This window comes from Dermacentor silvarum, chromosome 1 (genome assembly GCF_013339745.2).
Source record: "Dermacentor silvarum isolate Dsil-2018 chromosome 1, BIME_Dsil_1.4, whole genome shotgun sequence".
Classification (NCBI taxonomy): Eukaryota; Metazoa; Arthropoda; class Arachnida; order Ixodida; family Ixodidae; genus Dermacentor; species Dermacentor silvarum.
In genome coordinates this window covers 45,455,260-45,471,913 of record NC_051154.1, presented here as the reverse complement: position 1 = coordinate 45,471,913, position 16,654 = coordinate 45,455,260, and the positions used below count along the sequence as shown (strand labels likewise).

General features: G+C 42.0%; 1 protein-coding gene across 1 annotated transcript in view; it reads right to left on the bottom strand.

The window, feature by feature from the left end:
- Nucleotides 1-16,654, bottom strand: part of LOC119461967 (puromycin-sensitive aminopeptidase) — a 58,085-nt gene that overhangs the window by 32,178 nt on the left and 9,253 nt on the right. The window contains exons 6-10 of the mRNA XM_037723330.2: nucleotides 15,459-15,659; nucleotides 13,222-13,318; nucleotides 10,723-10,871; nucleotides 8,828-8,992; nucleotides 2,230-2,334 (exon numbers count right to left, since the gene is read on the bottom strand). Coding sequence (XP_037579258.1) covers nucleotides 2,230-2,334; nucleotides 8,828-8,992; nucleotides 10,723-10,871; nucleotides 13,222-13,318; nucleotides 15,459-15,659 — 717 coding nt within the window. The remainder of the gene's footprint in view (nucleotides 1-2,229; nucleotides 2,335-8,827; nucleotides 8,993-10,722; nucleotides 10,872-13,221; nucleotides 13,319-15,458; nucleotides 15,660-16,654) is intronic.

Genomic DNA, 16,654 nt, shown 5'->3' with positions numbered 1-16,654 from the left:
CCACAATAGATGGCAAAAAAACTATACAAAGCAAACACGTGGCTCTTTGCTGACCTGAAGAAAAAATGTTTTCATCAGGACAAAATTAGGGTGGAGAGGGACTCGATAGTATACAGTCAAACCTCAATATAAATAACATAAATATCAGTTATTAAACAACTTATCGGATATAAAAAATCTAGAATTTCCAGCCCGACATTAGTGTATACCAAATACAGCCAACTTCCACTAATTCAACTCTGATAGGGCCATTGAAATTGATCGAATTAGCTGGTGGGTCGAACAAAAAAAAAAAGATGCTGAAAAAACGCGAAGACACACCACTGATTCATTTGGCAGTAATGTTTACCTGATTCTAACACACCCCCGAATCAAACGCACAGCCTTTTTCTATGTGTCCAAAGTAGAAAACTAACAGACAAACTGTAAAGCTCCTAAACAATGTAGAAATCCAACGCGCACCAGATTTTTTTAGCAAGAAAAATGGGCAAGAGAATATGTGTTGCACAGTGGAGGCCGGTTTCCTAAAAATACAGCTGTCCTATACCAGCAAAGCATATGAACACCACAAACCCGGTTCTGAGCCCAATTTTCTTGGGGAAAAAAAAAAGCAAGCGTTAGAATCGGGTAAATACCGTAATCACATTGTGAGCTACCATTATTGTTTGAAAATCTTCCTAGGCCAGGCTGAAAATAGGCACTTTTGACGCAAGATGACGTGTGTTCAACACATTCACTGTCCCCTAAGCACTGCCGAAACAAGACGCTGCCAATAAAGGGGTCGCTACTGGGGTCCCCATAATGATCAGGCCTGTGCATGCTGACTGGTCAAGTGAGAATTATCCGGCGAAGGCCCGTATCAGGATCGAAACAATGAAAGTTGGGGCCTATAGAAATGCATTGGTGCCGGTCGGGACCTCCAGCCGAGATCGAATTAACAAAAAATTGATTTAACCGAATTCAAATTAACAGAATTGTACTGTACATCTTTAGAACAAACATAATGAAAGTATTTTCCTGTCAGATTTGTCTTTATAGCAAGCTTCACCTGAATTTGCAACATGGTTTCAAATATAGTTTGAGCAAGTGCTTCCTCAAACTTGTAATTAGGAGAAAGCATTATATACTCATGCAACTATGGTAATCTGACACAGCACTCCTTAACCTCTTCAGTGCCTTGGTACCCAATTGTACACTTTGCTTTTATTTCTATTAAAAAAATTCACCAACGATTACGATACTCCCTAATGTGAAATTTGAGCGCAGCTGTACATGTGTTTTCATTTCCCGATATATTGGCTGGTACGGAAAACCTGTTTCGTGCAGCACGCTGCAAACGGAGCGAAGTGCAGCGCGACTGCCTCACTAATCTGGAGATCGCGAGAGGCAGTGCGCGGGTGGACGCGTGGGCGCAATTTACAGCAGCCGCCGCCAACAAACCTCCCAGACGACGCACGTTACTCTGGCACCATCTCGTAGTCATCATCGCCGCATTATGCTTTTCTTCTCGCGCTTTTGCCACACCCTCGTCCGCTTTCCGCCGCATGGTTCCACTGCACCCTCCTCTCCGCTTTCCCCCTCACGCTTCTTCTCTGTCGCCATTCTTTGCATCCCCTGCTGTGCTCCGCGTTCGCTCTCATCTTTCGCTGTGCTTGTTCACTCGGTTACAAGGTAGGACGCTGACGCTCGCCGCAGGAATGGGCACCTAAGAGCTGCGCTCTAAATATAACTCGCCAGCGATTACGTAAAAGATTTATCCCGAAACTGTATGAAAATTAAGCGCATTATTGCCATAAGCTTTTGTGAAAATTTTCATCAATTTAGTCTAGACCACTGTGGTGTCATAGACTATGAAAAGCACCCGTAAAGTGCCTTTAGAATATTGCAAGTTGACATGAAAATCCATGTTTCAGCATCAAGATACCAACCCACCTGGTGAATATCTTTATTTCTGTATTTTGGCCAATAAAAAAAAAATTTTTATGAAAGCATCACGAGGAGATACTAGTCATTTTCTCCACTTATAAAGTGACTTGAAAAGCTATATAAGTCCCTAAACATTGGGCCTGACGACGTTATAGCATGCTACAAAGAGAGGATGGGATGGGTCAAACAGCTGGCATGATCAAGCAAGAAAACTCTGTTTATATGAAACCAAACCCCATCACCGATTTTGCAACATGATACACTATGTAAAGAAAAATAGTACAGCCGAATTAAAGAACTTACAGCATCACCGATGTAGTTGTGGAGCATTCTAATAACCGATGCACCTTTGTGATACGAAATGTCATCAAAGATTTCATCTATGTCACTGGGATGTCGTACAGGCACCTGCAAAAGACATGCTTCGGTCAAGTCAACTATGTTAGCCTAGGTTAACTTTGCTGATATTAAAAATTCTTCACTCAGATGTTAAAAGAGTGCTTACATGTTAATTTTTGAAGCTTTAACAACTCTACCACATCCTTCTCACACATAAAAGTATGACACTCCGCAAGTATGAAGGTGAGGAAAATTATAAAGTATTTTAGTTTGATATGTACTACAGTTAGTCTCGAAATACCGAACCTGGAATCATCAACATTATCATGACGTCCTGACACAGTAAAATTTGCCAACCTTGTGTAGCAATAATGCTAGACGGGATGACGTTACTCGTAAGAACAAGAATGCTGCTTGCTTTTCTTCTAGCTGCGCTTGAAGAAATGCAGCAAGCCAATGCATTAAGGCAGGGGTTCTCAAGTACAGTCATCCCACGGAACCCTGCTAAGCTCCATAAAGTGCCAAGGAACCCCCCCCCCCGAATTAACCGAATGTCGAGTTATCGAGGGTATCAAGAAAACAATAAACAAATACTTCACTACGTCATCACGCTTCTATTTACTCAATGAATCGTCAAATCTTGTTTATATTTAGCACAAGACCAGTGCGGAAGCTGAAATTCTCTTCATCTCATGACTGATTAGCGCTAGCAGCGGCGAAGGCCTCGCGACATCCTTCGCAGCGGCGAAGGCCTCGCGACATCCTTCGCGGCGCGCGTTTTCATCTGAGACGCGCTTTGCACACCAACGGGCGCACATCTCGATTATTTTTTCGCCACTCAGCTGCTCGCCAACAAATTGTCCGGCCATCGCGATGTAGCTGGTGCTTTTTATCTTCGACAGCCTTGTATTGAATCAAAGCGAAACTACTGCTTGCCGCAACCGCTGCGAACGAAACCGCGGCCGCTATCGACGATCATGGACGGCGACTTTACGGTTCAGAAGGCAGGCGGCGGCTGACGCACGCACAAAGTCAAAACGAAACTACCGTTCGCTGCAAGAAGTGCGGACGAAACTGCGGCCGGTCGCTATCGACGCTGCCATGGGAGGCGACTGCGCAGTTGTGAAGGCACACAGCCGACACGCGCTTACGATCGCCGCTGAGGACCACGGCGATGCGGACTACGCCGATTCGTTTCGGTTGGACGCTACGCCGTTCTTGCTCTTCTGCGGCGCGCATTTGCGACGCTCCGCGCATTTTTGTTTTTTTCCTCCAACGTATACGTCAGTGCGCACACTATCGCCACCGACCCTCTACAAATAGGAGAAACGCGCATGGTGGTAAGCTACGGCCTCCGAGATTCAAGTGTGAAAGCTTAGGTGCGCTGCCCATTCTCAGAGGTTGGGTGGCTAAAAGCTGCTTGCGTATTTATTGCACAGTTCGCGCGTTGCTGTTACGCACTGTGATGTGCTTTTCGACACTCGGGCATGTGTAATGGAGGTTTTTTCGATCAAGCGCACCTCGTGTTCGCCGTTTTAGACACTTGTCGAGAGCGGGACCAGGGAAATTTATCAGTGGCTCGCGCAACCCCGAGCAGGGGCCTGCGGAACCCTAGGTTCCGCGGAACCCACTTTGAGAACCCATGCATTAAGGCATCATGATCCATCCACCTCTTAGGTGTTGAAACAAAAACTGGTTCATAGAAACAAGTATTGTACAACAGAAACCCACTGATACATTTGTTAGGGATCTACAATAACATAATTCATGATACAGAAAAATTAGGGATGCGTGAAGATCAAAATTTTCGAATACGAATCAAATACAAACACTGAGCTTCTAATATCAAATAATGATATCCCCATCAGTCACGAATTATGATCGACTGTCGATAAATGTATGAAATTTACATAATTTTATGCCAAGGTGCTGCATGCTCCATTAAGAGCAAGTCAAGGTGGTAGACCTTGACTTACGGTCAAGGACCTTAACCGAGAAAGCGTAAGAGTGGGGTTGAAGATTAATATTCAGAAGACAACGATATTGTTCAATAGCCTGGCAAGGGAACAAGAATTCAGGATCACCAGTCAGCCTCTAGAGTCGATAAAGGAGTATGTTTATCTAGGTCAATTACTCACAGGGGACCCTGATCATGAGAAGGAAATTTACAGAAGAATAAAATTGGGTTGGAGGGCGTATGGCAGGCATTGCCAAATCCTGACTGGGAGCTTACCACTGTTGTTGAAAAGTGTACAATTACTGCATGCTGCCGGTGCTAACATATGGGGCAGAAACTTGGAGGTTAACAAAGGAGCTCGAGAACGAGTTAAGGACCACAAAAAAAAAGCGATGGAACGAAAAATGTTAGGCCTAACGTTAAGATACAGGAAGAGAGCGGTGTAGACCAAAGAGCAAATGGGGATTGCCGATATTCTAGTGGACATTAAGAGGAAAAAATGGAGCTGGGCAGGCCATGTAATGCGCAGGATCGATAACCAGTGGACCACTAGAGTTACAGAATGGATACCAAGGGAAACGCAGTCGCGAACGGCAGAAAACTATAGGTGGGGTGATGCAGTTAGGAAATTTGCAGGCGCAAGTTGGAATCAGCTAGCGCAAGAGAGGTGTAATTGAAGATCACAGGGAGAGGCCTTCGTCCTGCAGTGGACATAAATATAGGCTGATGATAATGATGAAGGTGGGAGAATGATTCTTTCTGCATTTTATTCACCATAATTACAGTTATAAGTATCTAATTATTGTGCACTCAGTAATGATACATTTCTTCATAAAAAACAATTAAATCACTAGCACCAATTACTTGCACAAGTTAATTATTGGTAGCAAACATTACTAGAAAAAAAATTATTTCACAATTGCTACAGAAACATCCGTCACACCTCCAGTAGCATAGAAATGAAGGTACTTCAGATAAGCAGAATGATCCATTTACCCTAAGCTTAATTTTTGTGGAATATTCCTTGCCACAACTGCACAGAAATGGCAAAAATAAGTCGCATCCACAAATGCGTAAACTATGACTGCAATATATGCACATGCATTTATTGGTTATTTAGTTTGGTTATATTAGAATGTTCAAATATTACAAGTACATTGTCAATGGTAAAAAAAAAAAGACTAGTGGTTACACTTCTTAAACGGTTGTGTATTTGACTCATGTTAACTAGGGAAATCGAAGGTTCCCACTAGCTGCGTGTTCTCGCCAACCTGTGCCTTATTGTACGGGGTGATTATTTTTAAGTATTATGGAACTTTTAAAAAGTGCCTGCTGCAGATAACAATTTTAGTCCTTGAGCTGGATTGTTCAGAGAGGCGGACAATACTTGCATAAAAATCAAAATACATATTCAAATAATGAATAAAAATTTGCTAATTAACTTAATTATTTACTTTACTGCCCACATATTGTAATTTATGAAGTGTAGCCAGCAAGTTTGCCAGGCGTATCCACTTGGAATGAATTTTCAAAATGACACCAGTTTGGAAAAATGCGTCATGAAACTCGTGGGAAAGTGTGCTGTTGGTCCACTTAAATTTTTAACAAAATGCTTTTTTATGCATTGAAGCACAAAAGTAACTGCAACGCCTATGTATTTTGTCTCACACTTTGAAATAATATCTCGAAACTGGCGTCATCCTAGTAATTCATTTCAAGTGGATGCATCTTACAAACTCACTGGCTGCAATTTGTAAATTGCAATATGTGCCACAAAGTAATGAAGAAGTTAATTGATCAGTTTCTGTTAATTAGTTGAATATGTGTTTCGATTTCTTGTGCTAGTAAGAGCGCTCGCTTTTTAAATAATCCAGCTCAACGACAAGAATTATGCTATCTGCCACAGGCAATTTCTAAAAATTCTAGAAACATTAAAATGATCCCCTGATACAGCATCAAATGCCTGTAAACTCGGAAGCATTTTATCCTGTGCTAGCCATCACTCATCGCATTTGCTGTCCAGCAATAAGCTCAGGACTCGGACATCGCAGCTGTGGATCTGCTCATTGGACCTGTACTCCCAGAAAGTGAATTCTTATTGCAGTTCGATTTTTTTACGCTGTCGCATCCATCCCTCTTTGTCACGTTTTAAGTGCACCCTCGTTCAAAAACCTGCATGCCATGCTACAGAGAGGCTAGCTTTCCCTCACAGCTTTGCTGTCTAGTGGCTGAGCATGCTTTACAGGCAAACTTTCGCCAGCAGCACTAAATTCATCACAAAATTTAGCACGAAATTGCATATATTCTCAGATTTGATAAAAACAAACGCTAAATGCCGTGTTTGCTCCCGAACAGCCATCAATATATTCGATTTCTTTCGAATATTCGTATCGAGCGGAATATTCGAAAATGTTTTAATACCTAGTTTTCGAGTTGAATACAAATACAGTATATCTCGTTGATACGATCTTCACGGGAACTGGAAAATAAAAAAATATCCGAAAATCGTACTGTCTAATTCCAGCTACAAAAAGTATGAAAATAGGCGTACTTCGTGACAAACTCAATAGCAAAGGTTTGTGTGGCATCACTCGATGCAACATGAACCGCAGCCATCGCATTTTATTCAGCAACGTTGAAATAGCTTCTCAGTTTGCGCTGAACTTTCTTCATTGCTATGTCCGTAAAAACCTTCTTCTAGAAGTTAAAAAAAAAAAAAAGCTGCCGTTTCCTCACTCAACTGAGCAGCAGTGCACTGCTGCAGCAGCTTTTAACCGCCACCGGCTCGCCGCGTGCATGAATTTTCCTCCAGTGTAACACACTGTTTGTGGGTCGTTGGAATGGTATTTAAGCTAGTACACTAGAATACAAAGCTATGGCTTTTAGAAATACCAGTAAAAGCCCACTTCAGCAGTCATATCAAATTTCACGTGAAAATGCGGTTGCAATAACCGTATGAAAATACAGTGGAATCTCGATACGATCTTCACAGCAACCGGAAAATAAAACTTATCATCCGAAAATCGTACTAACGTATCATTCGAAAATCGTGCTATCCAAACATAATCGTATACAGTACACGTCTGATTTTTCGGACTCACTAGGGGGCGCTAAACCGTCCGAAAAAAACTAATGCATGCCTTTTACTGCCCCCAAGGGCTCAAATTGCCACAGACACGTCCGAAGTAGCTATGAAGGCCTGCCAGTACACATATTAGGCGTATCATACTTCGTACTGTGCTACAAGGTGGTGGGTGCACGCGTGTATAATTAAGGAATACACACCGTGTACCGTGAAAATTGCCCCTTCCCACTTCAGATATGCATCACCACAAAACTTTGTGTATGCTTCACTGCGTAACACTGCTGTATTGAGGCGAATCTGACTTTCGGAAACTGACATTATGCGACACGCCGTGCTTTCAGAGTTTCCAAGACACTGGCGAGGATTTAAAAGGGCAGAGTCAGCACCATTGCTAACCGCAGCGAATTATTTCAATGAAAAACACGGCACCGAACAGAAAGAAGCTTGGTAACGTTGCCACGGTGGTGGCTACGGCTGCCAGCGGATCTGCGTGCGAGAGTGCCGGTTCGAGGAGGCGGGATAATCAAAATGACGGGGGTGGTGGCTTCAATTAATGCCGTTTTGGACCTGCGGTCATGGGAAAAAATTTTTTAAATCAGACCGGCGAAGGTTTTTTGACTCCAAAATTTCAGATGTTTTTATACATTGACTCTATGGGGTACGTGGCGGAATCGCGAAGGCGTCCGAACTATCGGGAGTCCGAAAAATCTGTCGTTGACTGTATAAGAAAAAGGAATGGTATACAAGAAAAAAATGTAATATTCCTAAAAACATACTATGCAGAATCGTATCAATGAGACTCCACTGTACATTACTCTTACTAGTAATGGCCAGGAGAAAACAAAATGTAAGAAAAAAGTCTTATACAGAATCGTATGAACGATTCCACTGTAGTATTAAAAACATAATATGCGATGGTATTCGAAATTTTCCAAATATTCGCACACTCCAAAAGAAAATGTAGCATTTGATAACACATGCGGCAGCACTACGAATGAGGCAAAAAGTTACGCACCCCCCCTCACTTGGGCATCGCGATTATGAAAAAGAGGGGGTGCTTATAACCGAGTAAATACGGTATATCCAGTTCCGGCTTCGCGCTATTGGCTAGTCGCTCATAGCACTTCCAGGCGACGAGCGACGAATTCTAGATTGCCAGAACCAAGCGATCGAGCAACAAGAACGAGCGATCTGTTCGCGCGACAGCCCGTTTCGTCGCTCGAAACCATCGCTTATCGCCGTCGCGCACAAAATCGCTCTCATGCGGTTTCGGCTTTACACATAACCCTATAGAAACTAAATGAGACTAACATTTCATAACGCAGGAGCCGATAAAACGTAACCAACAGGAATGCACCGATCTATGCAGTTCTACTCTAGTAAATTATTTAGGTTACTGATGCTTGCCAGTTTTTTTTTTTTCTTTTTTTAGAGTTCCGAGGGTATAGACATTTATTTAACAAAAAAAAAAAAAAGGCCAACAGAAAATGTGTCAATATACAAAAGGACAAATACCTCACCTCAATAGGATGACTGTTTTGCAAGGCATCTAGTTCCATTGCCTGAGCATAGCAGTCAGTAACAAACTGTGTCCAAATTTGGTATTTTGGAAACAGATGATCCACACAGAGGAACTCGATGAATGATGCAAATCCTTCGTTCAGCCATAAGTGGGTCCACCATTCCTAAAAAATTGAGAGAGACAGACAAAATTCAGGGCACTAATACCGAATGAGCAGTCATTTCAGCCCTAAAAGTAAAGCTGCTTTATAAAGGCACTAACGATATTGCATACACAGAAGGTGTCAATTATGATTACCACATTATTCTCCCATCCACAAAGCGCACAAAGGAACTTATGGTACATAAAGTAACAATTAGGAGGATGCACCAGTCCTGCATGAATTCCTATTCTCTCTATGCCCTTGAACTTGATTTTCTTCAACGACTCTCTCAGTGCCTCTAGCTTCCAGAATATGCGATGGTTTCCACATTATTATTTTATACTTCAGTGTCAGATGTCTTCGCTGCTGTGCTCACAACATGTACAGGGGTCGTCAAAAGTTCCCACGCGACAGCTTGCGCGAACACGTTCACTCTCAAGCAAGTGGCGCGGCTCCTGGAGTAATTTTGGCCGTCGAAAGCTGTGGATGGCAATAAACAGTGTCCCTTACCCTCTTCAAGAAACCTTGGGGCACTTAAAATACGATACATGACGCGCCACAGGGCACGAAATCAATGTGTTCGCGCAAGCTGTGGCTTAGAAACTTTTAACAACCCCTGTACCTCTTGTTGCTCATGAGCCAGTGCGAGTCGGTTGTTATGTGGGCTCATCTCGTGCACCATACCAGTGTCCAGCCATGCACAGCCTTTATCAAGACACAGTGCCTGTCATGTTTGCATACAGCACTAGCGACATGCACACTTCTTTCCATCTATCAGAGACTGCATGTGCTGTCGGCAAGATTCATACGTTCTTGAAGCAAGCACAAGAAGAAAAAAATTCAAGTAAAGGCCACCTCACGGAGCGCTCGCTAGCCAAGCATGTCTGCATGTCCTGCTGGAAATGGATGGCACTGTGAGAAGTGTGCCCATGTTGCTGCATGTAAGCTACATGTTTTTTTATAAAGCAGGAGAGCCTCTTAGCATTGTCTAGGAGTTTCCAGGAATTCTTCTGGTGGCACTAGAGTTGTTCCAATGTCTTTCAGGTGTACTAGGGGAGGGGGAGAACTCTTCTTAGATTACGTGGTAATCTCTAAATGTATTCAGGGATCAAGGAAAGTTCGGCCCTAGATTTATTAAAAAAGAAATTTTTATTCTTACATTTGCAGTGCTGAAAACTATTTCAAATATGAGGTCCATTTTTGTATATCTCATATGGTTCTAATTTTAAGCAAGTTTCCTTTACTTATTCTTCCAGAAAAGTTTATAAAAATGAGTTGCTCAGATTTCACTAAGCATGGTATCAATGGCTTCTGCATGATCTAAGAAAGCCAATAAGACCAGCCTTATTGCTCTTTCTATCTTAGAACAAAAGCTAGATTTTGAAGTCGACTCTTGGAAGAGTGTACGGGAAATCAGGTCAAGAAAACATGGTACGATTAGCCAAGGGAAGTCTAGTATGTATGGTCCAGCCATTTCTGACAGCATTATCTAGTGCAGAGGCATTTTTTTTTACATGTTCAAAAAGTGTTGAGAGGCCCCTCTAATGTACATCTTTAGCTTGGTTCCTTCTTGCTCCCTGGATTCTTTGACAAAATTCAAACTAAACCACAAACATAGTAGTTCTGTGCCTCACACTGAACTGGCTTCTTATGCTGGGTATGTGTATACAAAGGCAAGTGTGGTCGTTTTTAGAAAGAATACTCATGTTTTATGTGAGATGCAAACATAGCAAAGTACAATCGAAACCTACCATGGTAACCAGATTGCCAAACCACTGGTGGGCAATTTCATGCGTTACAACCAGGGCAATGTTCTGTTTCCTTTCAGCAGATGTGTTCTGCTCATCGACAAGAAGAGCTGACTCACGATGGGTCACGAGGCCCCAGTTTTCCATAGCCGCTGGCAAAAAACAAAGCAAAATAATTTTGGGTTTTACATTACAGTAACAACCCCTAACACATTAGCAATATATATATTTCAGAACACCTGTAATCTATAGTAATTCAAATACTATATATATCTCATTTCAGTACCCTGCTCTGCATATGTAGGTTCTCACTCAAGTACGGTAAAAGCTTGTTAATTCGCACCTCATTAATTCAAATTTTGGATGATTCGAACTGACTGTCGCAATTCGGTCATGCAGCATAGGCCTCTATGGGTAAACCAACTCGTTATTTTGCATGCGCATCGGCTCCTCCATCAATAATTCAAACTGCACGCTGCCGAACTGCGCGCTGCCATGCAGTGATAAAAAAAAAGGAACCCACAATAAGTGGCTATGACGATAGCGCTGACCGAAAACGGAAAAAGTGCCGTCCCCTGGAGCGTTTTGTCAGCCAAGGAAGAGCGAGCATGGCTTTCAAGACGAGAGCATGGCACGCACTCTTTACTGACAGCGTGCACTCCCAATCTTGGAGGCCATAGAGCAGGCCACTGGAAGTTAAGCCAGCGGAAAATACAACATGGTGGCACCCAAGATCGGGTAGTGTGGCTCGGAACGAGCAATTTCGTCCGGAAAATCATACTTTGGGGCCTAAATTCCTACGAAAAATCAGTCGAAAAATTGCATTAGCTCTATGGGAACCCTGACGGAGCATATATGAAGTCCGAAATATCCATCAAGTCCAAAAAATTCATTGGCTACTGTAAAGGAAGCGCTCAGTGTCGCGCATCTATTTTTCAACTTCAAGAAGGGTGAAGATGAAGCTGTCCGTCACTTTCACGCTTTGAAAGACAAACTGGTGACCATCATTTTCAGAAAAGAAGCAAAAAATGATCACAGACTATTTTGGTCGATAAATATTGTGAGTTATAAGTGCTTTCTAGCAACCCGATCTCTATTCTGGCTGTTATTCAATGACTTCCTTAGCTCGAATTTGGCTTAATTCGAACTCCTTAAGCATCCCTGTGAAATTCGAAATTAACAAGCTTTTACTGTAGTTGGTTTGTACAGTGAAACCACAATATAACAGATATGATTATAGCGAAGTAAATTAAAAATCTTTCTCGCTAATATCAGCATGTAATGAATATATACGTATAACGAATATTGGCTATAATGAAAGCATAGTCATGTCAGCTGTGACTTCTTTATAACAAGGTTTGACTGCATATCAAAAGCATGTAAAACAACAAAGGCATGCCAGTAGCCCAATATTTTTAAAATCTTCAGTTGTAATTCCGGCTTGTGAATTAGTAGAGGGCAATGTAAGATATTATGGCAAAAGCATCTATGCCGATAGAGTTAACAATAGAGAGTTTTAGAATAGGGGCCCCAAAGAAATAGCGTCGACGCCACTGCGCATGCGCTAGGCGCTAACTGCGTTTGGGTTTTGCGTTGGGCACGCTATTTCACCGATTTACCGGGAGCCCCAAAAGCAGCCCCAAAAGCTTTGCGTCAACAAACATGGCGGCACCCATCGAAGCGACGGCTCTCCGAGTACCAAACTCGGCTTGATTCTTGGTAACGCGTGAAGTTCATAAGCTAAGAGAAGTGACTGCGGTTATCGCTTTCTCTAAACTAACGTGTGTAGTGAAGATTGATTCATTAGACGCCGCTGATTCCGAATTCGATTGTCGATTTCATGGCTCGTAGGCCTAACGTGGATTAGCTTGGCTGGTGAAGACACGTCAAGTTGGTTACTCAAAATTAGGCGCAACAAATCGCTTGCTGCTAATAAAATAACCTCTCAATTGTAATTAAACGCAAAACCACGAAAGTCAAAATTACTCTTCCTATCATAAAATGGTATAGTTTATTTTAATATTTAGAATAGTTTTGCTTTGACACCGTAGTGGCGCTGCAAGCGCAAGATGCTATTCGCAAACGCAAAGCCCTATTCTAAAACTCTCTATTATCATGCATCATTTTGCAAGAGAAATCAGAAAAGCGATATTTTTCAAAAAAAAAAAAATTGTTCTTCAACCCACACCTTCTATATTGAAGATATATTATTAAATTTTGCACTTTATGTACCTTGAACAACATATGTATAAAATAGCATTGTGACCATGGAAGTTTAAAGAAAAAACACTGTGCATAAACTGAAACCAACTAGTCAAGACTGTGAAAGAAGAAAAACACATGCATTTTATAGAGATGGTTACAAAAAACTGAACTAACTAGCATCTGCTTTCTTGCTGTACCTCCTACCAAAACACAAAACGTATGAAAGATAGCCCCGGTGCAAACTGCAGTCATGAAGAACATCCACAAATACAACAGACAGACAACTGTGTAGGTTACCTGCAGCAAGGTCAGGTACAGCAATCAAGTCCATTTTTGGCAGTGGGTAGGCAATTCCAAAGTAGTTCTTATAGTAAGGCAGAGCACGAGTAGCTACCTGGAATGTAGACGGTCATTGATCAAGTACAGATATGACACCAGCTGTACATTACTGGCACAAAATTTCGAAGTCTGATAACTTGTGAGATCGAATTCCATGGACACACGACTTCATCTACAAAATATCAATGACCGAATGTAGCTTAAAACATATTTAAAATCAGTTTTAAAGTAAGTGACATCAACAAGGTCTGTTTGTAAACATCTCAGAACCTATCATCAACAGCAATACGTCACGAGTATGTGTTGAGCACCATGCTCATTGTACGTGCTCTTGCTCGTCCCACAATCTAGCCCTTCATTGCAGCACTCCCAGTCTTCCATGATAGTTGGTCATAGTAGGATGGTCTCTGTGTCGCTGCAACAGTTTTTGTCATACCTGTTGGAAGATTTGCTGCACTATCCAAGTTGACTGTGCTGCACAGACTACGCGTAAAATGAGTCAGCACAATGTAGGATGCACACTGCATCCTTGACTTCAGCCCAACACACCCAGGATTGGGTATAGTCACCTAGGTTTCCCCGCAATGGCCCTCAGTGGCAGAAGTGGACCGAGTTCGTACGTGCCACTGGACACAAAGAATGGACCCTGCTGAAGAGCAGCCGCATTTGATCACTTTATTTCGAGTGTAGAAAAAAATTTCATTTTAAGCTTACCTCTGCTTTGCTTTACTGAAAATTTGCAGAAAGATCGCATTTTATTGTCTGAATGGTTCATTATAACACTTAGCACTCTAACTTGCCTGGTATTTAATAAAAAAAATACGAATTTGCCTTCATCTATGGGGAAGCGAGCTGTTGCCAAGGCAGCGCTAGCATAGAGATGTGTCGTTGCCTACCAGCAGTTGCTGAAAGCAAAGCAGTCATTGTAGCAGGGTTCTCACATGGGAAAGGCGGTTGGTTTGAAGATGCCTATGCCTAAATGTGATCAGCCACGTCTAGTATGGCAGAGACTTCCGCCTGCATAAAACTGTCACCGCTGGATGACGAAATAAGGACGAGGATGGAAAGGACATCGCGCGACAGATGTATACGTAGATGGACAAAAATAACCAGCAACAATGAATCTCGCACGGCATCATTGGTGTCACAGTTTTGTGCAATCACATAAGCAGCTGTGTATACAAACCGACCGGCCTCTGCCACTGCGCTTTGAAATCAAAACTTGGACTGTTCGCTATAAACAAAGCTTCAAATAATTAACATCGCACACTGAAGCAACAAGGTTTCGTTCCATGATAACTGGGCCATTAGCTACTTACTACAACAGAAAAGACAAGATGTAAATTTTTTTTGTGTCAGTACTCCTTTACTTATGTATAATACAAAAGCAGACTCGTGGAGTAGTGTACGTGGCAAGTATATCATGGCCCCTCTGCCCCCCACCCTCAGTGACCGCCCCTCAGTGAAATAGACCACAAATTTAAAAAAAAGTGACTTTATGGTTTATGGTGGTATTTCATAAAAGGGGGAAATGGATATCAGTTGCAAAAATACCAAGAAAAGAAAAGAGGGGGGCAGGAACCAACTCGTCCGAACATTTGCAACACCTAATCGAATGCAACAACTAAACTGCGGCGATTGTTGAGGTCATACATACTAGCCATGCATATTTACCCACAACACTATACAAAGGGTCGCCTTGATACAGAGCGGAAAGTATCTTCCGATTCCTTGCTGCGCTGTATCACGTTTGTACTACAGTACCAACGCACTCAATCTTCACACTAGTATCCAAAAAGAGCTACGCATACAGTTACACAAAGAAAAGTACCTGGAAAATCATTTTTAAGAATAGGTTAAAAATCATATCACCTGGTGACACTGCATTGTTCCTTTTCACAACAAAATCATTAACTTGTACCAAACAGTAAGGTTGCCGCGAACATAAAATTGTGGTTTACATGGATGAATTTTGGAAATGCCAGTTCTGTACTACAGAAGCCCTGACTAAACCAAATTCAAACAAGACACAAAGGAAGATGTAGACTTGCGGTGTGATCACCAGTGGTCAAACGACTGATATATCTCAGTCTAGAGCCAGCCTTATTCGATCCCTTTTTTGACCACTGTCAAGTACTAACAACACTAAATGTAGTCTAACCTCTCAGCCGAAAGTGTTCAGGCAGGTGGCTCACCTCAAGGGCATAATTTCCTTGCTCAGATTTGCCTTTGGGTGTGTAGATCCTGACCAAAACTCCATCATCGGAAGTTCCTTCAACATAATCATACTCGCCCAGAACAAAGGCCACCAGGTAGGTGGACATCTTTGGTGTTGTGGCAAAGGTGACCACGCGCAGCATTGGGTCGCCAGGAAAGTCCACATCACTGACTACATTCTGTGTTTGCAATTAGAAACAAACAAAATTAACAACCACTACCCACCTGACACCACAAGCACTGCACAGTATATATATATATGCACTGTTAGGGTAACTTCCACTGCGCAAGGACATTCCTGAACATGCATGATCAAAAATTAACACTTCACCTTTTACAGTACATTGTTTAAGTGCTATTGATGAACAGACTACTGAAAAAAAATGCAACATGAAAAGCTCACGATACAGCTTTCTGTTGCTCAATACGTGCTACATAAATGTGTTTTTCCGAGCGTGAAAGAAGCCCGCGAATACACGCAGAATTGCTGCGCGACTGGCCGCTCGAGGTACTTTGCATGTATTCGCGGGCTTCTTTCACGCTCGGAAGAACACTTTTATGTAGCATGTATTGAGCAACAGAAAGCTGTATTGAGAGTTTTTCATGTTGCTCTACAATTTTCTCATTGACACTGATAATTAGGACAGTACTTCTCGAGTTGGATAATTAATTACAATTACCTAATGAAATCTCAGTAACGAAAAAATTACTGACAGCTACTCCACTGTACTGGAAACAATACGCAATAGGCTTGCTTTGCGTAATGCTGTTCCTGTTTCCCGTTTTTTTTTAAATCGTGTTGCGCGATAGCTGGGACACCCTACCCTGTATATAATTTTTTTTTCTTTTTTTTTAATCTATCAAAATTGCAACTGCAGACATCTCGCACAGCCCTCTAGAGGAATGTATCTTTTTTTGCTAACATGGACATTTTTGAGAATTTGGGTGAATTATTTCTAAAGTAATATTCAGAAAATGATTTACTGATACACTGGATGTTGAAAATACCACTGTGAATTCATCTCCAGTGGAAACTGGAACACACTGATGGAGAACAAAATTCAAGAAGGCTGTATTTTTGTTGAAAGAGAATTGTCTGTTCAGGAAGAATGCAGTCTTTTTAAAATCATTTCTGAAAGTGCAATTCACCTGACTCTCTAGCAGAACAAACATT